Source organism: Corvus hawaiiensis, chromosome 5, assembly GCF_020740725.1.
Source record: "Corvus hawaiiensis isolate bCorHaw1 chromosome 5, bCorHaw1.pri.cur, whole genome shotgun sequence".
In the NCBI taxonomy this organism is placed as follows: domain Eukaryota; kingdom Metazoa; phylum Chordata; class Aves; order Passeriformes; family Corvidae; genus Corvus; species Corvus hawaiiensis.
Genome location: NC_063217.1, coordinates 55286897 through 55311307, shown reverse-complemented (window position 1 = coordinate 55311307; position 24411 = coordinate 55286897). Strand labels below are relative to the sequence as shown.

Genomic DNA, 24411 nt, shown 5'->3' with positions numbered 1-24411 from the left:
TCTTCAAATCATTGATCTGAGGATCAGTAAGAGGGGAAGAATAACTTCAACAAGCTCAAGCCACAAATCCATATCTTCGGGTCCTCTTTCTTTTTTTTCCCTTTTTCCTCTTTCTTTTTTTTTTCTTCTTTTCCCTTTTTTCCCCCTTTTCCCCTTTTTTCCTATTTTTTTAGTAAACTTCTTTAAGAATTCTTTAACATAAGAAAATTGGTTTTCTTCTACCTTCCTAGGGAAAAGGAGCTTTCAAAGGACCTGCACAAACTGTGTCTCTTACTCAGTTAACATGTGGTTGTATTGAATTGATGGAGGCTATTAAATGCTAAGAGCCACTGATTGATTATTTTAATGCTAGCGTACTGTTTCAATAAAGACTGCTTTTGAAATAGAAATCTGCCTTAATGGCACTACCATTTTACTGACTGTGGATATTGTAGCTTCTGATTTTTTTATCAATTAGAAATGAGAGAATAGATTAGTGGTGCTCAGTGAGTATGTCCAGATACAAAGGAAACAAAGGCCCAAAGTACCATTGAGTTGCACAGGTTTTCACCCTATTTAACATTTACAGACTTGAAACGACGTTTCTGTGGATTTTCTGACCTTATGGTGGCAGTAATTCTACTAACATTGTGTCCTTTTCTCTGTTGTCATTCATGGCTCCATAGCCATGCTCAGGGATTTGGGGTGACATCTCTATGGGATGGTAGTTCAGTGCACATCTGCACCACGGACATGCTCCAGAATGGAGTGGTCTCATCCAATTTGCCTGTAGTGACAACCAAACCGTCCAGGAAATCATTTGAAGGAGTGGTAGCAGGGTTGGTTAAGCCCTTTCAGAAGCATTTTGAAACTGACTTCCAGTGCTCAGAATGTTTTCAGGTGTGGTTTTATTAAAGTAGGAGCTTAGCCTAAGCGTATGGCAGGCAAATTTAGATCTCAGGCTGGAGCCATGTATTTAAAAGTGACCAAATTACATTTCTGAAATATTGTATGTTGATAATATTATATAGTCAATGTTGTCACTTGAAGGAAATATGTTGTATTTAGTCATTAAAATAGACCTTTTGAAGCTTTTTTCTAACAGTTTAAGAAGTTTGTCACAGATAACATTTGCCTGTGAAGTGTTTTTATTGCAATAAATGCATTTTAGGAAGGTGGAGGGCTCTGGCCATCTGTAAGGAGCTCCTGCATTACCAGGCAAGGAACCAGCGCCTACTCCAGCTTCAGAGGCTGAGATGTTTTACTGATAAAGTGAAACTTCTAATTTAGGAAGAACGTTCGTTTTTTTTTCCTTTCTAAATCTCTATTGCTGCTTTGAGATGAATTGCAGTGAATTACTGTAATAATACTGTAACAGGCCACCTGGATGCTGTTAATAATGAACTTGATGAAATACCATTTCTGGAATGAATTTTAAATGAGTTTCTTTTTTCTGCAGGAAGTAGAATGAGTTGCGTCAGAGAGTGAAGAGCTTTTCTGTCACAGATCAGTTAAAGTGCCTCTGAACTATCAGAAAAGACTGTACAATCTGAATGGTCACTGTATACCAACTCTGAGTCATCATTTTCGAGTAGCAATTGAGTCAGATTTTAAACTCTTAAGACTGTGAGTGGTGATGTGTTATTATGGTGCTTTTCATACTTTAGTACAGCATTCTGTGTTTGAAAAGATGGTAACTTTGTATGTTGAGCAGTGTGATATCAGAGTAAAGCCCACTGAAGGAACGGAAAATATTTTCTTTATTTGAAATTCAGAATTGCTATATTTCCAGTAAATCTATAGCTTATACATAAACACTTGATCTCTTCCATAGAGGAGGATGGTTTTCCAAGAATACTGCTTATTTCCTTGTCAGGGCAGGAGCAGGGCATGGCTGGTGATACCAGCTTCTTCTCCCTGATAATGTGCAGTAAAAGATTCCTTCTGGGAGACAGTATATCTTAAATTGGTTGTTTCTCAGGGCTGGGGTGGGACCCTCATAGGATGCCTGTAGAGGAGTATGAGGAAGATTAAACTTCAGTGAGACTTACAAAGTGAATGTACAGAATATTCTAAGGAATAATCCGTCTTCTAGTCTGCAGGCACTGGGTGGAAAAAAACCAGGACCTTGTTGCTTCATCTTAGTTTGTGCTTTTCTGGATACAAAAATCTTATGCAAGTGTAGATTCTGACGGTTTGAATATGGCTTCTTTTATAAACCTTTAAAAGTGGCCTATGTTAGGATACTTCATAAGTTTTTTTTTCTTTGCATGATTTATACCTGGGTCTTGTTTAAAGGCTATAAAACAGCAGTGGTTTAATATCCTTCAATCAAAAGCAACTTTACCATCCACCTCAGATTTTTATTTTAAAGGATGCAAAATATTTTACTCAATGAGCTTTTAATGCATTTAAAAATTAAAACAGACTGTTTTTTTTGTTTTATGAGAGTCTTGAAAAGCCTGAAATTTTAGTTCCCTTGGCTGTCATGAGGATCTGTCCATATGTGTGATCTCTGTGATACACTGCTTGATCTAACATGTTGTCTTTACTGTGTATTGCATAACTTGCTGAATATAAAAATGAACCATCCATAAAAGATAGTTATACTGCCCTAATTTCCAGTTTTTTTAGTATGGCAGTGGGAATTGCTTGTCTTAAGAAATCACCTTAATCTGGTTTTGTCTGTGGGTCCTATAAAACCAAAGCTAAGGAAAATTTAATGTGTGAAAACATTCTTTGTCCTTCCAAACTATGGTGGAATCAGCTTTGTGTTGTGTAAAAATTCAAATGGAACAGGAAATTGGAACAATACTTTAAATGAATAATAATCGTCATTTTCTTCACCGCTTCTGCTCGCGTCTTTAATTGTACTGAGTTAATTTAGTATGACTTTCTTCATCATGGGAAAAACTCTGTTAGATAACTTGCTCTGATATTAAAGGAAGATAGTGTGTATGCAGCAAAATAGTGGTCTTTTATTACTTTTCAAGTCCATCAAAATCTTTCTGAATCTTTCTGTGTCTTTAATGGATTCTCAACCACAACTTAGTGTTGTTTTGTTTCATGTTCTGGTTATATAGCTGTAGTAGTGACTAAACCTAAGAGTGCGTGCAGATTAATTAAATTCCGTATTCCATTTTATCCAATAGCAGGTTCATCTTCTGTCACTGGGCCAGCCCAGAAGGGAGTACTTTTTCTTGCAGTTTTCTTTTCTTTCTGGGTTGCAAGTCAAAGCACATGGGAGATTGTGATTTGATTTAGCTTCTGAAAGTGTGTGACAGATTCATTTTTTTGTAAAGCTGAACTGAAATAAAATAGACCTGTAGAAGTTTTGCCCATAGGATATTTTGTTTTAAGAAAATGGCTTTCTTTTGAAGGGTGTGAGCTGGAGCATAGTTTTAATTCCTGTAGAGTACGGTACTTTTATAAATGTGTATTTTATTGCTAACACCATATGGCTATATGTACGTTATAAAGGCTGTTCATGCTAGCTGGCTCAAAAAGCAAATGTATAAATGTCTTTAGGCTCAAAGAACTAACCCCTCCAGTTGTTAGTTTTTTCATATTTTAGTGTTGATCTTTCTGTTTTCTCTTACAAGGAATCTATCCCTGAAGCTGTCGAAGGAGGTGGAGCAAGGAGAAGCCAGGTACCCTCGTGTTAGCCAGCTGGCTGGCAGCCCATCTGTGGAATGGCCTCTCACTGGTCTGGAAGAAGGTGGAGGCATTGAGTCTCTGCCCTTCAGGTTGATGCTCCAAGACTGCACAGCTGTAAAGACATTGCTTCTGAAAATGAAGAGGGTTCTTCAAGAGGTAATCACCCACTTATTTGTTAGATTAATATCTTTCAGTATTAATGAGCTAAGCAGCAAAAGGGTCAGTAAAGTTTATGGATTTGATGTCTTCTAATATGTCTTGAATATGTGGAATTGATGCAGAAGTATAGATAGTCATGGCTCAACATGGTGAAGGTCAGAAAGTTTATACTAGCAGAATTTAATTGATCCTACCATCTTGATGTCCAGAGTGTAAAGCTTCTTTTGAGCTTTTACCAGAAAGGGGACAGGGGAGGCCAACTGCTTCAGGTCAAAATACATTGTATTGTTTTCTTCCAGTATTTTAGAGCTTTTCAGTTTCCTTGCTGCATTTGTTACCTGTTGTGAAGTCACATGCAATTTATTTAGAGGAGAGATGCAAAGGAAAAAAATTCTATTAAGTAGCAATACTAAAAGGTTGCCAGCTTGATTTTGTAAATGATGGCTGAAATGAAATTTTTTAGGCCATTCACTGGGCCATTTCCTAACAATTTCAAGAGTCCCGGCTTGTCCTGTTCTGCTATATTCTCCTGCTTGCCCTATGGACTGCTGGTGCCGCTTTGAACATTTTGTTTTGTCTGTTTCTCTTTAGAATTTTAGAGAAATCAAATCATTTGGGGTTGTTTTTTTTTTGTTTTTTTTTTTTTTTTTTTTGTTGACACTTTCCAGCCTTTTAGTGGAGCCTTTACTCAGGTGTACACCATTAACTTTCATCTTCGTGTTAGTGAATTGCAGTTTGCTTTATCTTTTTGATCTACAAGAAGAATATTTTTTGTTGTTGTTTGTTATCTATATAGAAATACAGAATAGTAATATATTTATAGAAATACAGAGTAATTTAGGTTCAGAGGGCTCTCTGGAGGTCAGCCTTCTCTACTCGAAGCAAGGCCAGCTCAGAACAGGTTGCTCAGGTCCTTGTCCACTTAAACTTTTGGTACCTTAATGGAGTCTCCACAGCATCCCTGGGTAACCATTCCTATATTTGACTACCTCATTGTAACTTTTTTTCTGAAGATGGAAACAGAATTTCTCGTGTTGAAACTTCATCATATAATAAACACCAAAAATAAGTTGGGGGGTTTTTGCTGCTCACTTATTGGTCGTCTGTATCTAAATTCAACCAACTATAGTCCTATCTGAAAAGGATTGTCAAAGGTTTAGCCACGATGGTTTGAAATGAGTCCTTCTAAACCACCTGTTTTTGCTGGATGGCAAGCCTCAGACTTTCATGTTTCCTTCAGTTCACTAGAAGCTTGATTTGTGCTATATGGGTCCTTAATGCACTTCTGGATTGCAGAATCAAGAATTGAAATCATTAATTCTCCATTAGTTGCTTTTTATATAATGTGAGAATGTAGAGTGAATTTAAAGGATTTGTAACCTCATTGTATCTTGAAATAAATAAGAGTTATTATATTATATGACATAGAAGTTCTAACATTCAGGTGGTAATATAGACAGCATTCTCTGTTGCTTCTAATGTGAATAATTCTATTATGATCAGAAAAGGTCTTTCTTACCATGATGGTAAGCATAAGAATTTTAGTTTAACTTACACAGTTCCATTAAACTTGTGTAAGAATCTACTGTTATTTTCTCTTTGGAAATATGTTGTACCTTTCAGTACTTCATCTTTAGAAACATTCACCAGGTGATCTCCACAGAAGGAACATAAGGTATTTCATGTGACTCACCAGAATTTCATGTCCAGTTACTAATACCTCCTTATATAACTCATTGATTTTATTTTTTCATCTTAATCATTCAGTCTTTTACTTATTTGTTCCTTTGTCCTATATAATTTTCATTTCCCCAGCTGACTGTAACACAGTGTGTCTCTGTAGTTTTCTTTTTGTCTTGCCCTATGAAATCAAAATAGCCTTTTCCTAATTCTACATTTGGATGTCCATATGTGCTGTAATTTACCTCAAAAGAACCTGAGTAGTTACTTTGAGCAACCAAAGAGAAGATGACCTTGAACTGTATTAGAAATTTATATTGAAATGACACAACTTGATTATCTTCAGAAATTCAGACATTTGTCTGTTTATGTCACTTTTAAATTATTAGTGAAAGATTACAGGAAAGTATAATCCCATAAAATTGAAATACTGTATTGAAGAATCTGATAAATAAGTCATCTGAGTATATTTAGCAGACAGTTTCCATGGAGAAGATCCCCTACTTCCATTGCAACTAGATGTAATTTTTTTCATCCAAAAGTCACTTCTGCCCCAACCAATATTGTAAATCAAATTCAGAGCAGTCCAGAATAAAAGACATTAAAGAAAAATTCTTTCCTTAGCATGGAATGCTCAGGCATTTTTAGATGTAGTCAAACATAGTCTCTGGCAGACTTGTATAGAATTGGAGTATTTTATGCTTGCAAGACTGTAAAATAAGATTATATATTTATAAAACTAATAATATGTCACATGTTTTCAGCCACTTTAAAAATATACAGACTTCATGGGGGAAATTACATGGGTTACCAGAAAAAAAAGTTGCGGTGTTTCTGTTTTATAGCTGATATTACCCATAGAAGAAGGAATTACAGTAGTGTACACCTCTTTATTGAAAAATAACATGCTAATTGAGTTAAAATATTAGCCCTGTTATTCAGTGTAATCCTTCTTCTTAAGCACTGAGCGCTGCTTCTAAGGAATAATTTAATTATGATCTGCCAAAATGTAATACTAGCTAGTAAAATATGGTTCTTTTTCTTACAGTTGCTTGTAATTGAAGAATCTAAATGGAAAAACTGCATACAATGTATGCTGTACTGTGCTGCAGACTTACAGGCTTGTTATTAGTCTTATCTTGAAAAGGGAAATTGAAGACATGGCAGTAACTTTCAAGATTGAGAATGTTATTTAGTAAAAGGCTAATGAATGATCGTTCAATTAAGAGAATTAATTACCATTTCACTTTCAGTGAAAAAGCCTTGAAAATGTCTACTAATAATTCTTTATGGTTTTGGCCATGCAAGGCTCATAAGGCAGATGGTTCCCCAATGTTTTGGGGAACCTCACTGAAAAAAGCTGGATAGTCTGGAGGGTCCTGGCATGTTGAGGAAACTTGGTGATTGTCCAAGTGCTCTGGAAGATCTCTCTCAATCTCTTCTGCAGCTTTTTCTCATGGATGTTCCATTTCTGACAAGACAAATCTGCAATAAATTGTGTAACCAAGACCTGTGGGATGCATAATTTCATGAAAAAGTATTAACCTGTACTACCCAACATGGGCAGCTTGATAAAAGCGACTTTAGCCTAGCAGACAATACAAGCTGTTCTGCGGCCTGTCCGTGATTTCTTGGTCTCCCTTTTCTCTGCAGCTCGTGGATGTTTATTTGGACTGTTTGGTTTTTGGTTTTTTTTCCTCAAAGTCTTTATGGTACTAACCTTTTTGTCAGTAGTAACTCCTCTCATTTGAAAGAGAGAAGACAAGAAAATAGGAGTTGGGTGGGTGAAATTGGGAGCTTTTTCCATTCCTAAGAAGTGGATTCTTTACCTTCTGACTTCGAGCAGGCCTCTCTGCTCTGAACGGTTCTTCAATTAATCTCTGTCATTTTTGTTCTCCCCCATTTTTGGGGAAAAGTATAGAACAATGGATGTTCTATACTTTCTATGGTTTATAACATTTCTGGCAAGTGACTGATTGCGTTTAGCCAATGAGCTTCTGAAAACTGGACTTTATGTTCTTTCTCACTTACTGCTATGAACAATAATGAATACATAATGCCTCCTAACCAAGCAATATGTTGGCTTTCCTGTGCTCTTCCAGATGAGAATGAAACTATTTCCATCTGTTAACTTTTTTATGGCTTGAGTTATAGCTGGCTTAGGCAATGTTGAAGTCTGGCTAATCGAGGGGACGGACATTTAAGGGCTTTGCCTTTTCTAAAATCATTGGTTGAACATTTCAGGCACAGACATACTGAGCAGAACTTGTATGGTTTTGGCTTTGTGCCTAGCAAGAGAAGGTCCTTATGCTGAAATAAACATAATGGAAAAATACAGTTGTATTGGGAAGGAATCCATTTAGTCAGTGATAATGGGGTTTTGTTCAAACTTTAGATGTTGAGCTTGTTGATTAATTTCATTGAGTGCCATAATTAAAAGAAAATCTTCGGGTTTGTAGAAACAAGGTCATATTTTCTATGTATTCTTTATGAAATATATAGTTTATTAGCTGCATAATTCTACTTTTGGTTATTTTTATGGCGATATCAGAAGTGACCTTACTGGTTGCTAATCTAAAAAATTAAGATACGTTGTCTATATGTTTGTGTAATTTGGAATATAAATTATTCAGCTCATGCCTTTTTTGGAGCTCTGCAAAACACCACGCAGGCTATGGTGCTTTAGCTAATTGCTACAATTAGCAATAGGACTAAGTTACTTTGGACATGGATTGCATACTGTGTTTTACTAATTAATCATTTATTTTACTGAGGGAAATTGCTGCTGCCTGTGGCTGTCATTAAAAGTTAATGTGTCCGATACAGTGTCTTTAGATTGCACTTGAAAAAAAAAAGACCAAAAAAAAAGAGAAATGTGGAAAATTATGTCAAAATTGCTGTGAGACTGGCCATAAGGGTTGCCTGAGATTGGTGGGGCAGAGTGATACCACTCAGGCTGCAATTAGTCTGTCAGATATCACTGGCTGCATTACTTCTCCCCATGCATCTTTCACCTCATCAGTAAAATAAGCATAATTATAGAGTCCCCTTTTATGCTGCACTTGCAATCCACTGATGGAAAGTACTGAGAGAAGGCTAATTGCTGTTTGGATATTTTGTAGTCTGATCGCTGGTCAGTATGGAATTGCCCTTAAACTATGGTTTTTAAAGACATTAAAACATTTCCTTCAGTCTGCTATAAAATGTATTATACTTGCTAATACTGTGTTAGCTGCTCTAGGAACCAATTGCAAGTTTAATACACTGTAAAATACTGCAGGTTTTCTTCCTTTAAGTAACTTTGTAATTAACCACTGTAGCACTGCTGATTTATTGAACAGCTCTGCATTTAACATAGCCCCTTTTATCAAGTAATCCATGCTGGAAATTGGTAATTCCTTCATTTCATGGTATGTTGATACTACATATACTCATAAATTTAAATAACTAATAATAAAAATGTACTAGGTTTAGTAATAGGATTTAAATTTATCACGTTCAATTGGCTTTTTCTTTTGGAAATATACATGGGCTCATGTATATACTCATGCCCAGCTAGTTGCAAAGACAGGCAGAACACCCCATTGTTGCACTTTGTGTGGTTTTTTCCTAGGAGCATATCTCAGGGTGATGGAGAATACAGGGGACAAATGGATAGAGTTAGGTGTTCTCTTCGGCAGTGAAGATGTTTTATTCTGAGATTACCCATTGTAAGGAGTTTAATAACAAGGAACAAACCCAATGTTAGTTATTTAATTAGACATTCTCAAGGTACAAGAGCACCGCTGTACATTCCATGTGATGGAACTGAAGCGGATCTGCTCCATGACTTTCCCTGGCACCAAGCTGACAGGCCTGTAATTTCTGGGAGCCTCCTTCCAGCCCTTCTTGTAGAAAGACATCACATTTGTTAACCTTCAGTCAACTGGGACCTCCCTGGTGAGCCAGGACAGCTGCTAAATGATTGAAAATGGCTCAGTGAGCGCTTCTACCAGCTCCCTCAGTACCCTTGGGTGGATCCTATCTGGCCCCATAGACATGTGCATGTCTAAGTGGTGTAGCAGGTTGCTGGCCATTTCCCCTTGGATTATAACGGTTTCGTTCTGCTCCGTCTTCCAGCTCAGGGGTCTGGGTTGTCCCTGAGGACAACTATCTTACTACTAAAGACAGAAGCAAAATGGCATAAAGTTCCTCATCCTTTGTCACTTTGTTTGCTCCCACATCCAGTAAAGGATAGAGAGTTTCCTTAGCCCTCCTTTTGTTGTTAATGTATTTATAAAAACTTTTGTTGTTGTTGTTTTATGTGATAGTAGCTAGACTAAGTTCTAGTTGGGCTTTGGCTCTTCTAATTTTCTCCCAGCATAACCTCATGAAGTCTTTGTAGTCCTCCTGAGTTTCCTGCTTCTTCTTGCAAAGATCTCAAAGTTTTTTTTTTTTCTGTCTTTTGGCACATGGGGATGGGCTGTTCCTGTGCCATTAAGATTTCTTTCTTGAAGAATGTCCAGCCTTCCTGGATTCCGTTTCTCGTAAGGATCATTGTACTTTACAACGGATGCTCCTGAGTACTTCAGAGTGTGAGGTTACAGGTTGGAGATGGGCACACAGCTCTGGGCCCCTGTGAAGCCACACTAATCCTGGCTCAATAAGAAGATCTTCTGAATTGGTTCAGCTCTGTTATCAGTTCATCATTGCCCATGCTCATGCTGAAGTTGTTTTGAAAGCTACATTGATAATGTTTTTGAGCCACACTTTGACATTATCAGTCTGAAATGAATACCCTTAATATTTAATACTGAAAATGGAAAATTTCTCTATTTCTGTTCTGTTTGTTCTGCTGCTGTGGCTTAATCTTTGTAGATTACGTGTGTCTGTGTGCTGTAGCCTCACTGAAACTGGATTGACCATGAAACATGTTGTCTTCCACATGTGGGGGGGGTGGTGATAGAAGTGTCTACTCCCCGTATTCAGAAAGCAAGTGATGAGTTATTTCTCCTGTGGTTGCCTGAATGAAACATTTTCGTATGGCAGGGCAATGTGCTCCAGGTCAGCACAGATTTGCATAGAATGTGTCCCAGCCTCAACAAGCCATGTCTGAGCAGCACCTTGCAGGGAAGCATTAAAAATAGTAACCCTATTAATAGGTAATGTCCCTACATCAGCAGTTCTGTGCAATTGGCTGTGATTAACCTGTGGCTGAACACCATAAAATTATAACTGTTGCAAAACTGAAACCATGGTCTCGTTTAGTACTTCCATGGTTTGGTCCATTGCTGCAGATGGGTCAGCTAAATCCCACCCCTCACTTCTTGGCAGTGGAGCTGATCACACCAATTACATTTTGTGGTAAAACTACAAATACCAAAAAGTGCATTGCAAAATAATGAGCAAGCGGTGGAAGAAATCCTGACTGTCTGCAAGAGTCTATAGAAGGAATTGATTATACTAAGTTGTTAGGGCTCATGAGTAATTTGATTTAAATGAAAGAAGGTAGATGGAAGAATTTCTGATAAAAAACCATTTAAGACTGCCAGATCTAACAGATTTTGCAATAAGTTACCCAGTTATCCAGTTTTTTAAAGGAAAAAAGTAATTGAAAATAGGACAGCACCTAAGCGTCATTATAATTGATTTTCCTGCAAATTTATTATAGTTATGAAAATACCAACTCATCAAACAGTTTTGTAATTTACAAAGAGCATTTCATATGAGGCTTATAGCTGGTGCCATTACCTTCAACTTCAATAGGTTAAAACCAAAAAGAATTGTCCTCATTTAAATAGTCTGTCAACATCGGAAGCTGGACAGTCCTTTATGCCCCCTATATTAAGATTTTTTTTCTTCCTCACGATAGGTTGCAGTTTTCCTGACACTGAAAAATGTCTGGTTCTATAGATAAAGCAGTAAAACTGGTAATATGCAACTGTTGCTGTAAATGGATGTTCAAGGAGAATAAAATGTAACAGATAAAAATGTAGGTCTTATACTCAGGTAGTAGAGTGCCAGCTGTGCCTGTAGTTACCCATTTAACTATTTGTGTTCATGTATGACCATACAGATGATTCTGCAGCATTTAAATTTGATCTCTTAATTATCCCTAATGCCTTGATCATCCAGAATTTTGGAAACAAGTGCTAGTGTAGTCACAGGAGAAATTCTCACCGTTCGTAGCATAGCTGGATCCTGGCATAGCTCCGTGCTGCAGATTTGTTTGATGCCTTCTCTGCACAGTGCATTCCATTACTTTGCAGCCCAGGTTATCAGAACAGTGCTGATCATTTTTCTAGTGGAAGAAAGAAAATAGATGAGAAATGCTGATACAGCATGCTTGCAACTGAGCACCCTGATCTACTAGATGTCATCTCTGCTCTCTGCAGGGGAGTTGGAGTGTTTGATGATTTTATGATTTTGACAGAAAATAATAGTGCTGATTTTGTGCCGTCTGGCTCCACTTGAATTCATGAAGATTAAGTGGTTTGTTTGAAGGCTTACATGATGAAACCCAGTGACAGAGAAACAAACATTTTTTTGGAAAAGGATTTAGAAATTGCCCATTGGTGACATATCCTACACCTGGTTTTGTAATTGTCCAGAGCCAATTGGTAGGCACATGTATCTTTCATGAGCATGTGATGTATCGAAAGAAATATTGCATATGTCTGATAGTCTGTATTTTCCTAGTTTATGTACCTTAATATTGAAAAAACAGCAGTTCTCTGCCTCTGGTCAGAGCCTCAGCTGGGTGTGAAATAGCATAGGTGCATTTAATCCAGCTGGTATTTGGTGCCTTGTCAGACTGCTGCTCTCTTCATCTTTCTTTCTCCTTACATTTTTGTGTTCATGGTGAGTTCCCTTTACAGAGACAATAATCATCCATGTAATGAAGAGCTCATGGATGTAACATGCAAACTTAGCTCATGCCTAGAAATTTTTTTAAAATTTAAATTGAATACTCTCCTCTGTTTTCCCTCCTGGACTCAACAAAAGGTATTGAAAAGTTGTCAGGTAAAAGCAATAGCCTCATTTGCAAGCTTAAGAAGAAGATTCTTCTTTTTATCAGCAGCTCTTGTGTCAAATCTCTGCGAAGATAATCTAAATAGGAACAAATATATGTTCAGAGATAACTGATGTTGCCTCAGTAGAAACTGTGCATGTCATAAAGCAGCTGAGAAAGGATACAGTTTGATTACTTACATCTCTTTGAAGCAGGATAGAGATAAATGAACGACTAGTCAAGGATCATTTCTATCCTAGGATTTCTATTTCTCTTATGTGGCACTATTTTTCCTGCCCCTCCTGGGCAAATCATTGTGGTGGTGTTTTTGGGGGTTTGGTTTTGTTTTTAAACATTTTATTTTAGTGTAATATGAGGAAAACAAATCTCTGGTCACAGCTACAAGCCGCCACAGTGGAAAAAGAGGGGCAGTTTTTATTACTTGCCATGCCATGCAAAAATCTCTTCTAAAGATTGTTCTTTGCATTTCATTTAAACTATGGTATCAAATTAAATTAAAAGTCCTTAAATCTCCAGTGTACAGCCATGCCAGCCTTGCTCATCTGTGTAAGTCCCCTGCTGCTGATAAACTTCTGGTAGTAGCACAGAGAAAGCAGGCAGTGTTTGGGTCAGTCCTTTTGCTATGAAAATGAGCATTTTTCTCACTAGTCCCCAACCCCTTTTTGTTTTCCCCCTCTACACTTTGTGATGCAGCTTTGGATCGGTTGATGTCTTAAACTTTTACTCCTACCCTCATGCATGGTGCTATGGAGCAACAATTGCTTTTAAAATTAAGACTGTCAGGGTGCATGTAGGGAGAAACAGTTTGGCGTGTCAGGATGTAACCAAAATCTTAATAAGTGAGCAAATCTCCCATGTGAGCAGGACCTTTCCTGATTTGCCCTGTCAGAAAGAAGAACTTTGTATTCCTTTTGTGTAGATTGCTTTTATATTGACACAGAGATTAGCCTTTTTAGAGTACTGAAACTGAACATTCAAGGTAGTGTAAGATAAACCATGATAAAAATATTGCTGATTATACAGACTTTTATAAAACCAGCCAACTATCATAAGTTATGCTGTCTAGTTTTTTATTTAATCAAAGCTCTCTTTCAAAGTTTGTTGAGGCAGTGGAGAGCTCTGCCTTGATGTTAGTGAGCTTTGGGCTCCCTGAATGAGTAAGACAGCGACATCAAAATGGATTCATACTCACAGGTTTTGTTTGTATGTGGTTGTCATTATAATTCACATTCTGGTGGGCCTGACTGCCTTTTTTCATTGTGCTGGTGTGTCCATGTCTGTGGCTAAAATGAGGGTATTTAGCTGTATATCATTTATATATTTTTACAATAAAGTACTTAGGAAGACACATGTGCTTTTGAAATATGTACATAACTATGCAGTTCTCACAGGTGTACCTAAAATATGCCACTGTCTCTTGCTAGTTACAGTGATGGTTACATTGAATTTGCTGCTAAAAGGTGAACTTATACCAAAAATATGTTTTATAATTTCAAATACAAAATATTTTAAAAATATGTTTAAGACTATTGTTTAGATACTGAGCTTTCCTAGCCTATGTCATTCTGTCATTGCATTATTCTTTCACCACTGATTTTTCTGATGAATATGAACTTTTAATGTATTTCTTTTGACTTTCGTGATTAAGCTCCTTCTAAGTTGTCTTTATTAAGATGCCATTATGTTTTGACTATGCAAGCTTCATCAGTATATTTTGTATGCCATATTTTACCATATGATGTCATTTATTGATACAATACAGTATTTGACTGTTGGTTGGTTTATTCATATAATTGATGTCTTTTTTCCTCAACTTAAGCATCTTTCTGATTATCTTGTGTTTATGGCATCTTTTTCCAGCTTCTTGAACAATTTATTAGGGCAGTTTACTGGCTCAAAATAGAATTCTTTACTATTTATATCCCAGCTTTTACAAAAATATAATTACATAGTATAATTTGGATAAATTGTTTTCTCACACTCTAGTCACTTTGGGACTTGCATTATGTGCAGCTTAATTGGCTAGGATTATTAAGAATTAGTGTAAAATACTGTACTAGTATTAGAATTAGTACAGAGTATTCTTCTCATTTTTTTGGTATTATTCAGTTTCCTTCCCCTGTATATTTGTATCTGAATTCTGCAGAGGATCTTAGAGAAGCATTTCTAAATATCTTGACAGTATTTAAATCATAGAAAAAAAAGAGTTTTGTATGAACTTTGGTCCTATAATATTGTCATTGCATAATGCTCTGTTCTCCATCGTGTTTAGATGGGTACTGTTTATAAGTGATTTTCACAACTGTGGACAGATAAATGAAATGCAGTGTGGTCTTGCAGAGCCTACTGGAAAAAATGGAGATTTTAGGAGTTTGATACAGTGTCTTATGGAATATGTTTCCATCAGAGTTGGAAGAGCATGTAGTAGGGTGTTAATTTCAAAGCCAGTGTTTACTTTTATTCATGTAGTATAATCACTGTATAAATAGATATATGGTGAGTCTTCAAGAACACATTATTCTTGTGCTGAGCTTTTTGGTTTAAGATTTCATTTAGTTTTTTCTGTGCCATGGTTACAATGATGAACTTTATTCCATTTTTTTATGGAATACAGATAGGAATGAACCTTTCTGGACATGCTGGGAACTGAAAATACTTGTTCTTACGAAACAGTTTCAATGTGTCAGAATAATAAAAAAGTACGTAATTATAAACTACTTCTTCATTCAGATCTATTTATTCCATCTTGGTTTTGATATTAAATTGCAAATTCCTGCCATTATCTGGAATCTAGCTGCAAAAGGCAGAGGGAATGAAGCACAGATACAAAAATAGGAACAGGAGAAAAGTGGCAAAATATGAACTAAATGTAGAAATGCTTTGCTGGAAGGGGGGTTGTTTGAGCTAGTCTGGCACTCTGGCAGGCCTGCTTCTGTATTTGGTATTTGCTGAAGCAAGTAATTTATCCTGACAGCAACTTTGCCAGTACTGCAAGAATCCTATTTCACTAAGATTAACACTTTCTCCCTTGTTTCTAAGGACAAATATGCTTAATTTCTTGTTTCTGGATCTTCTTGTCATCTGTCTCTTCTGTGGTTTGTGTGCATACGCTGTAGCAAGTGTTACACATGAACTGTAGAAGTAAGATTGAGCAGCTGAGCTCTGTAGCTTTCTTAGTGCTGGATTTTTTTGTTTGGTTTGTTTGTTGTGGTCGTTTTGTTTTGTTTTGTTTTTTGGCTATTTTAATACAGTTTGCTGTTTCAAGATTATGAGCTCCAGCCACAAGGAAAAGCAAGAGGACTAAGGTTTGGGGTAGCCATTATTCCAGACGACTTTTGGAGCAGTAACATAAAATATTCATGTACTGTCTGATGAAATTTTCGTGGCTTTGCCCCATGATATTATTCAGGGCCTTCTTGCTTATCACTGCTGTGGTGACAAGTTCACTCACCTGCTTTTGAAGGAAAAAAAAAAAAATTGAAGGAGTGAATAAGGGAAAACAAACGATGTGTTTATAATTGTATCATGTGCAGCATTTATTCTGACTTAGAAGGTGCTGGTAGTGAGATTGTGAGACTTAACTTAAAAGAAGTGTTTTATTCCTATATTAGGGTTTAGGGTAAAGCTTTATTTAGAGAGGTTTCTGCCCAGCAAAAAGTATTGATAGCTTGTAATACTAGCAGTTAGAGAAGATATATTGTACCCTGGATACCAGGAAAGAGGGGGCTTGTACCAAAGCACTCTTTAGCTTCGTACCATGATTGGCAAAATACAGCTGAAATTATAATAATGACATTAATGAAAACAGGGCTAATTTTTAAAGTAAACTCAGCACAAACTGTAGTTTGTGTATTTTTCTGTTTTTTATGTGGACTCATTTCAAAAATTCTTAGTTTTACTGAACATAACAAATCTGAAATCTGCTGTTCTTTTCAGCTTCAAGTGGTGATCCTACTTCATGTCATGGTCTTGCAGCCTAAGTAAGCAGATAATCGCTAGCACAGTTTTTGCCGTGGGTGCCTGAATTCCAGTTTTCTACTTGACTCCAGTGCTCAGCAGCTCAGTTGCAGCATGATGCACAGACCTTCATGAAACACAGGAAGTCAGTCTGGCAGGTTGAGCTTAAGATAACCACTACACAGGCACTCCTCATGCACTGACCACCTAGAAAGGCCCAGCCTGGATCAGCCATCCAAGTTGACATGAAATAATTGGGATGTTGCACAATGGGTACTTCTAGGGACAAAACCTCCCACTTCTGTTCTTGTATGTAAAACCAAACACAGACACTAAAGTTAACTTTGGGAAACAGTGACCTACACAGACTCTTACCTATCTACAAACTAATTTTTTTAAGCACATCCTTAGATTTCAGTAACATTGAATAGTGGACTTACACTAGTGATTGTGGTACTTCAACTTCTGTTGCAGTAGAATAGAGAAAATTATGACAGTATGATTTTACAGGTACATTTAGGGTCTAGAGGGGAAGCCATATGAGGAGAGCCTGAGGTCACTTGGTTTGTTCAGCCTGGAGAAGAGGAGACTGAGGGGGGAGATCTCATAATGGTCTGCTTGGGTCTGTTCAGTCTCAAGGCCCAAGGGAGCAGCATGAAGCTGTGTCAGGGGAGATTTAGTTTGAATATCAGGACAAGGTTCTTCACCCAGAAGCTGATTGGGCACAGGGCACACAGAGAAATGGTCACAGCACCAAACCTGACAGAGTTCAAGAAGCCTTTGGACAATGTTCTCAGATACATGGTGTGATTCCTGGGGATGGTCCTGTGCAGTGCCAGGAGTTGGGCTTGAATCCTTGTAGGTCCCTTAAAACTCAGGATATTCTAGGATTCTATGATTTAGCTGTTCTCCTGCTAAACATTTCCTTCCCTCCTCAAAAGTGTTAAAAAAAAAAAAAAAGGTACTGAAGACCTAGTCTAAATTTTGAGAGCCAGGAATCTCAACAGCTTGACAGTTTTCACATACAAGGCCTTTGTGGGTACCAAGAAGCTTCTGTGTCTCTGTGCAGCACAGATGTATTCTGATCGGTGCTAGGTTTATAACTCAGTTCTTCTGCATACTAATAGGAAATTGTGCAGTCATCAGTTCTATTTTTAAAGTCTGCCTATTGCAGTTGTTTTGTCTTTGACTAGACAAGAGAAAGATCCTTGGCTGTGGAAATTAAAAATCTTTGTTGTTATGTTGTCATTTGGTTGATTACAGCACAGAAGAGTTACAGTACAGGTTAGTGCAGGCTAATTCTGTTTACAAAACAAGTCTTTACCTGTAACTACAATAAGTATTGTCATGCTTTAATGTAATCTTATGACTTTCTCAAGCCCAGTCAATTTCAGAAGGTAGGTGATTGCAAAGGTGTGTTCATGATTGTACCCGGAGTGCACCATTTCGTTCCAGATAGGACTTGGACAAAAGGCTCTTCACGCCTACTTTTAGAGAACAGGGATGATGCTGTTCTTGATCTGCATTTGTCACCTGTCTTTTAAGCATTTATAAATGTCTTGTGAATGTTGCAAGATAGCAGTATTTTCCTCTTATCTTACTCCATCCAGGAGTTGATTGATTCGTAGCAAATTTCTGCTACTGTGTCACTGGCCTCTTGCTCCATACATTCATGTCACTTTTTGTAATATCCATCTTTCAGTGACCATCTGACCTATAAAAGGTCACTAGGTGCCAATTGAGAAGATACTTCGTCTTTCCATCTCCTTTTAAATAAATTTTACAGTGTTTGATGTGGAAAAGTAAGTGTTGGTTAAGGTGTTTTTTATCTATCCTCTAAAAATGAACAGATTACTATAACGTTACTATACTAGGACTCAAAAGACCTATTAAAAACTTGCCCTTTTCTGTGAAACCCTGTACATTAGCTTTGTTGTGTTTTCATCTTCATTTGTTAAAAGCCAAATACCCATCCCTAAGGTCATACAGTTCTCTGTGCAGGGCACATACATGCTTGTATTCCTAATAGTGCTACATCCTGTACAATATTTATGATTTTTAGATTTTGCAAGCCCTGGTGATGAAATGTTCACATACTTTTGTTATACAAATATTGGTGTTGATGGCTTTCAGAAAAGGAATTGAAGTGATTTTGAAGTGCATGCATATATATATAGACAGAGAGAGAGAAAGGGAATGGCTTTTGGAAGTAGAAACAAGGTTGTCTTAAGTTCCAGTAAAAGCAGGATAAAAGCTTGTGAATATATTCTGAGTTAATATAGTTTCAAATGAAATCATACCCTTAGGCTCAGTCTTCAAGAATTTTAGTACCACCTGAAAGATCTGCAGTTGTTATTTGTCTTTGTGTGCTGGTAGGGTTTTGTTTTGTTTTGTTTTGTTTTGTTTTTTTTATAAATCAGGTGGCCTAATCAGATTATCAGAAGCAATAGACCTGGGAAGAAAGGGCAAACATAGCTTTGGAAAGAAGGATTTAAGACTGATGGCATGCAGAGAAAAGGCCTCTCAGGATACCTGAGATTGCTTCTGAACTATTTCTTGGTGGGAATAGATTTTTTTTTTTTAATGAAGTATGTTTGTGTGGAAGATGAACAAGGGTGTAAAAATTCCAAGAGACATTTTTAAGTAGATTTACATGCTTAGCTGCTATGCTGTGACCACTGTTAAATGCCTTCAGGGAGCGGAAACAGTTGGTTTTAGAAACAATGTATGGAATGGCAAGAACTTGGTGACGTATTCTGCTAAAGTGCTGCTTCTTTTCATTTCAAAACTTCTGGCAAATGTTTCTAGTAGACTTAGTTTTTCATTCTGAAAAATGTGATTGAAATCTGGGAGATTTTAATCTGGCGCTTTCGCATTCTCTCATATGGAATAGATAGATTTTGCTCTATACCAAGGCTACAGCACATGGATTGGGATAGCATCAGTCTTTCAGCACACGTCAACACCAGGAGCAGCTGGTAACTGCTGCTCTTAATGGAAGCCAGAGAAGAAATGGTGTTTCATGTCCTGCCTTGCTGTTCTTTTGGGCAAGATCAGGAAAGATAAGGGAACGAGTACGGCTCTTCCAAGAGGGCGTCTCATTTCCTTCCTCGTGCCTGCTCTGCTGCGCTGACTGCAGCTCAGGACAACTAAACCTCTCTGGTTTTTGATGTATAGCTTCAACACCTCAGTGCCAGGAAGGAAGAATCCACTGGGCAGTCACCAAAGGAGTCATTAGATCAGAGAATTTCTGGGTAGGGGAAGAAAGGTTGGTGGAGGGGAAGGCAGTTTATTCTGCTGTGTGGCTGAGAGCACACCAGCAAATTCTGACCTCCTTCTGCCATTTCCATGTACCAAAAAACCTGCCTTTATATTCAAATTAAGCAACATTTACTACTGAACACACAGAGCAAGAAATAAGTTGTTTTTTGTAATTCACCTTTGAATGTGTAAAATAAACATGCATGTGTGTTTTACAGCGCCTCTGAATGTTCTCGTATTTGTCACATGCAGGATCACCTTTAAATATTGAAGAATAAATGAGCTTGAACAGACAACTAACGAGACATTTCTTCCTACAAGGAAGGCTTGCATTTATGAGCCACATATGTCGTACTTGTATTTTCAAATGACAAGCCTTTTCAAATGGTGAACTTGTTTTCTGCCTGATGCTCACAGAGATGTTTTTTGGTATTTAGAAGTACATTTGCAGGTTGTAGATCCAAGCCAATTTCGCAGAATGACAGACCAAACTCTAAACACTGTTGCTGAATGTAAGAAAAGATGAAATGATCCTTTTTAAAATTTCTGTCAGTCATTTTAAGTGATAGCAAGCTTCAATTTTAAATTGGAATGTAGTGGAATAAAAATAGCTGGGAATAAAAGAGAATGCACTGAATCTAACCTCTTTGCATGGAATGGTACTTTTTAAAAGCTTTAAGGTAAAACCCTGTAGTGGCAAAATACATAATTTTCAGTCTGGAGAAAGATTGATAGCCTTAAAATGTGTCTTATTATACCAAAATAATCTTTATGCTAATGGACATTCCTTATAATATTACCTATAGGTGATTAGAAATTATGGAAGGAGGCAGGAGACCTTGAGTTCACATTAATAAAGTAGTACAGTGAGGGAGGAGGGAACATAGCTAATGTGTACTGCTGTCTGGAAGACAATATGAAAGCTCATTGAAAGAATATTTAATTTTGATACTAAATCGAAGTTGTAGTAGGAAACGGAAGATTATCTCTTTCTTAAAAAAACCCCCAAATATGTAAAATTAGATCTTCATTGGCTATTTTTAATGCTAGGTTCAAGAATAGTAAAGGCTGTTGTTGCAGCTGCTTCCCTCATTGAGAAGAGTCTCCCGAAGATATAAAGGCATTTGAGTGTGGTTTTGAGTATAATAGATGGTAGTGTCCCTTTATCAGAGAGAATGGAGAGGAAAATACAAGTGTGTGTGAGGGGAAGGACAGTGTTACAGGCACTGGATAGGATTGGTAAGGTTTGGGAAATGGAAAATTAGATGTATTCATCAGTATCAGAATATAAGGAAAAGGAACATCTTTCCTGAAGCAGTTTGCTAATGTGTACACAGGAAGGAAATGAGAATACAAGGATGGAAAGATTTCTTTAAAGGAGTGTAAAGGTATAATAGGAGCAGTGGAAATGTTTGTTGATATTCAGACATACTACACTGAATTCAGAGAAGGAGAACATTGGGGTATTAGTGTGTGCCTTGAAATTTTCCCATGTTATTTCTCTAAGTAAAAAATAACATCTTACAGGACTGAGTTACAATGGCATTTGGAGTTCATTGGTTATAAAGAAATGTTATGCTAGTGGTGCTTTCAGTCTGTGGTCGTGCTGGGACTCAGGTTTGGGTGGAATTATCATGGTTTACTGTAAACAAAACTATATAAACTTGAACAAGCACCATAGTGGTTCAGCTGTCTTTAATTTCTTCCAGAAATCCAGAGGGCCTTCAGTGGCTTCTGGAGCCTAATGTGTGCCTTGCGTGAGCCAGGTGAGATTTTTCATAATTCCATACATAGCAAGAAGTAAAAAAGGAACGGGTGAAGAAAAATAATAGATAAATAATTTTAATATAAACTTCAGTAAAGATTATTCTTTTGGATTAACTGTTCTTAAGGTTCCTCTTGAAGATCAGTGGTTTCAATGAGAGCTCCAAAAGTTGCACCTCCTGCGGTAGCAAAACCTCATCTCATATTCAGGGTGTTTTAAGGGGAAGAATCCAGTCTTCTTACAAGCATTCTTACAGACTTCTACCTAATTATAAACTGTACTCTTCAAAGTTATGTACACTATCAAGGCATAAAGTAAATATTTTTAAGTATTGAGAGGGCTCATTTCAGTTCCCTTACTGTAAACGTTGAGTGCCATTTAATATGCTGTATGGTAATTTCATTTAGCTTCTAGCTCCAGCTCTAGAAGGGTGTCTTCCATGTCCTGTGTCATATCTGCTGGCCTCTATATGACTTAAATACCTTAGGATATCTCGGAGATACTTATATTTAGGCAACTGACCTGCTCCCACAATCTCAAATCAGAAACCAAACAGGTCAAAATAACTGCAACCTACTGGAAGAAATTTTTTTAAAATGAAGGTGGTGAAACATTGTAACAGCTTGCCCAGAGAGGTGGTGGATGCCTCATCCCTGAAAACATTCAAGGTCAGGTTGGATGGGGCTGTGAGCAACCTGATCTGCTTGTAGAAGTCCCTGGTCATTGCAGGGGTTTGGACAAGGTGACTTAAAAGGTCCCTTCCAACCCGAACCATCCTATGAATCTGTTGTTGCATTTTTGTAATACTGTAGAGAACAACAGAATATAAAGCTGGAGTAATGTTTGTTCTAAATGTATTTGCTGTTCTAGGGCTACTTGTGTGAGGGTATGCATTCTGTTTTCCCTATTAAAAAAAAAAAAAAAAGATAAGCTACTTTAATTCTCGTAGCTGTCTTTTTAAGGAAAAGATCTTGAACAGGTATTAAAAAAACCAACAAATCTCCCCCCCCCAAACAAACAAAACAAGAAGAAACCAATCCACAAGCAAAAACCTTTAAATTCAGTTTGTGTGGAAGTCTCCTTGCCTTTTAGACAAGAGAACCTAAATCTCCATTTTTCAGCATTGTTAAGCTTGCAGTAAAATAATGCTGTTACAAGACTTAATAGCAGTATCAAGCCCACACAGCTTGGCTCTATGTTTCAGAAGAAACTTTTCATGTGAGGCAAGAATGACACTAAAATAGCACATCTAAGAGCACCATCAGTGCTTTTCTGCTAGGTTTAATTTCTGAAGTTATGGGCTGTTGCTTTTGAAGCTCAAATTTTAGCTAGAGTGTGTATTAGATTTAGTGAGCTGTTTGATTTCATTACAAGGCGTAGGTCTGCTGCGTTTCTCTGATGGCACAATCCACCTGTCTTTGCTGAGAGTGCTCCCGTGGGAATCAGAGTGTTTGTATGATGATGAAAAATTAAACCTTCCGTTTGATGCTCCTTTTATTGAAGCTCTGCAAGATGATGTTGAAATGCCTTCTGTGTAATAGGCAGCTGGAGTAGAGTATTATCCATCAGTGTGGGCATAATGATTTATGTGAATACATATTTGTCGCTGTATGTGGTGACAAACTCCAGTGAAGCTCTGAGCATTCCTCGTGGTTACCCAAGGAGTGTTGATATTACATGTCCTGTTAGACTTTGATGCTTTTTTTTTGTTGGTGTTTTTTTTTTGTTTGGTTTTTTTTCTGTTCTAACACTTGTTTTTACCAGTTTCTCTGTATGCAAGAGAAGGAGCACTATTCTTAGCCAGTTAATCTTCTTTTCTGTAGAGGAGACATAACCTCTGCAGAGTAGCTCTCGACACACCCAAAAAATGCAAACCTGCCTAAAGGAACTGTCAGCACTGAGCTGGAAAGGAGCAGGCACAGCAGATATCTGCACTGCAGTGACTGCAGCTTGTATGGATAGACTTGGAGTAATGTGATGTAGCTGCCACACCATTAAGCACAACATGAACTTCAAAAGCCTCCGGCGTCTTTGAGTAGGCTCTAAAGCAACCTTAGTGCCAATGTGAACTCCAGGTTGCACCAGCCTCATTGCTGGCAGTGCCCAGATTAGCTGGTTGAATGCTGGGGGTGGAGGTATCCTGCTGAGCAGCAGTGATTTTGGTACATCCTTTGCTGTGGCTTCAATGCTGTATTGACTTAAGGAACTTCCCTTTTGAATTTTGGAAAGAAGTATGAAGGCAAATCCTACAAACTCATTGCAGTTGCTTCAGTTCTGTTATTTCTGTGTATTTTGGATGGTGTTACTTGGAAGGCAGCAGGTGCTCTCCACCTCACTTTGGTCTGTCTTTCTGCAGAATGTTCTTGTTTCTTCTTTTATTAAAAATACATTTATTTATTTATTTATTTATTTATCCAAAGAACATTAAGTCTACCAGGTTTTAACTTGAACAGACTGCTATTAACAATTTCCTATGTAGTGGTACAAAGATCTTTTTAATGATCTTGTTCATAAACCCTTTAGCCTCTGTAGCTATTAATTCTTTAATGAGTAAATTACCTCATCATTTCTTTCGGAGGCAACAGTGTTGTCCCAGCTGTGTGATCTTTTCTGGGTATTCCCAAAGAAAAAAAACCCCAAAATTAGCAACAAGGTCAAAAACCCTGAAGGATTTCCTACTAGCAATTACATTCATCACGTGCAGCTCTCTGGTGGCTTCTTGGCCTTACTAATTGCCTGTAGTGTGAAGTAATTTTATGTTTAAAATAGCTTATGTGCCTCTAGCTTGGGTGAAGGCCAGAAACCAGGCCAAGAGTTACAACTGATAGATTGAAACAAAATCCAAGCTATTGAAGAAGTAAATTAGTGTGTCCTATCCTCTGTCTGTCATATCTGAGCTCAGGTCTTTCTTCCTCTGTTTTCTTATGGTGTGTATTGGTGG

The 24411-nt window shown here is 37.4% G+C and overlaps 1 protein-coding gene across 7 annotated transcripts in view; it reads left to right on the top strand.

Moving 5' to 3' along the window:
- CCSER1 (coiled-coil serine rich protein 1) overlaps nucleotides 1-24411 on the top strand; it is a 626451-nt gene that overhangs the window by 243784 nt on the left and 358256 nt on the right. For all 7 annotated transcript variants that reach the window (XM_048304321.1, XM_048304320.1, XM_048304322.1 and 4 more), the window contains exon 6: nucleotides 3582-3792. In XM_048304321.1, the coding sequence (XP_048160278.1) occupies nucleotides 3582-3792 (211 nt within the window). The remainder of the gene's footprint in view (nucleotides 1-3581; nucleotides 3793-24411) is intronic.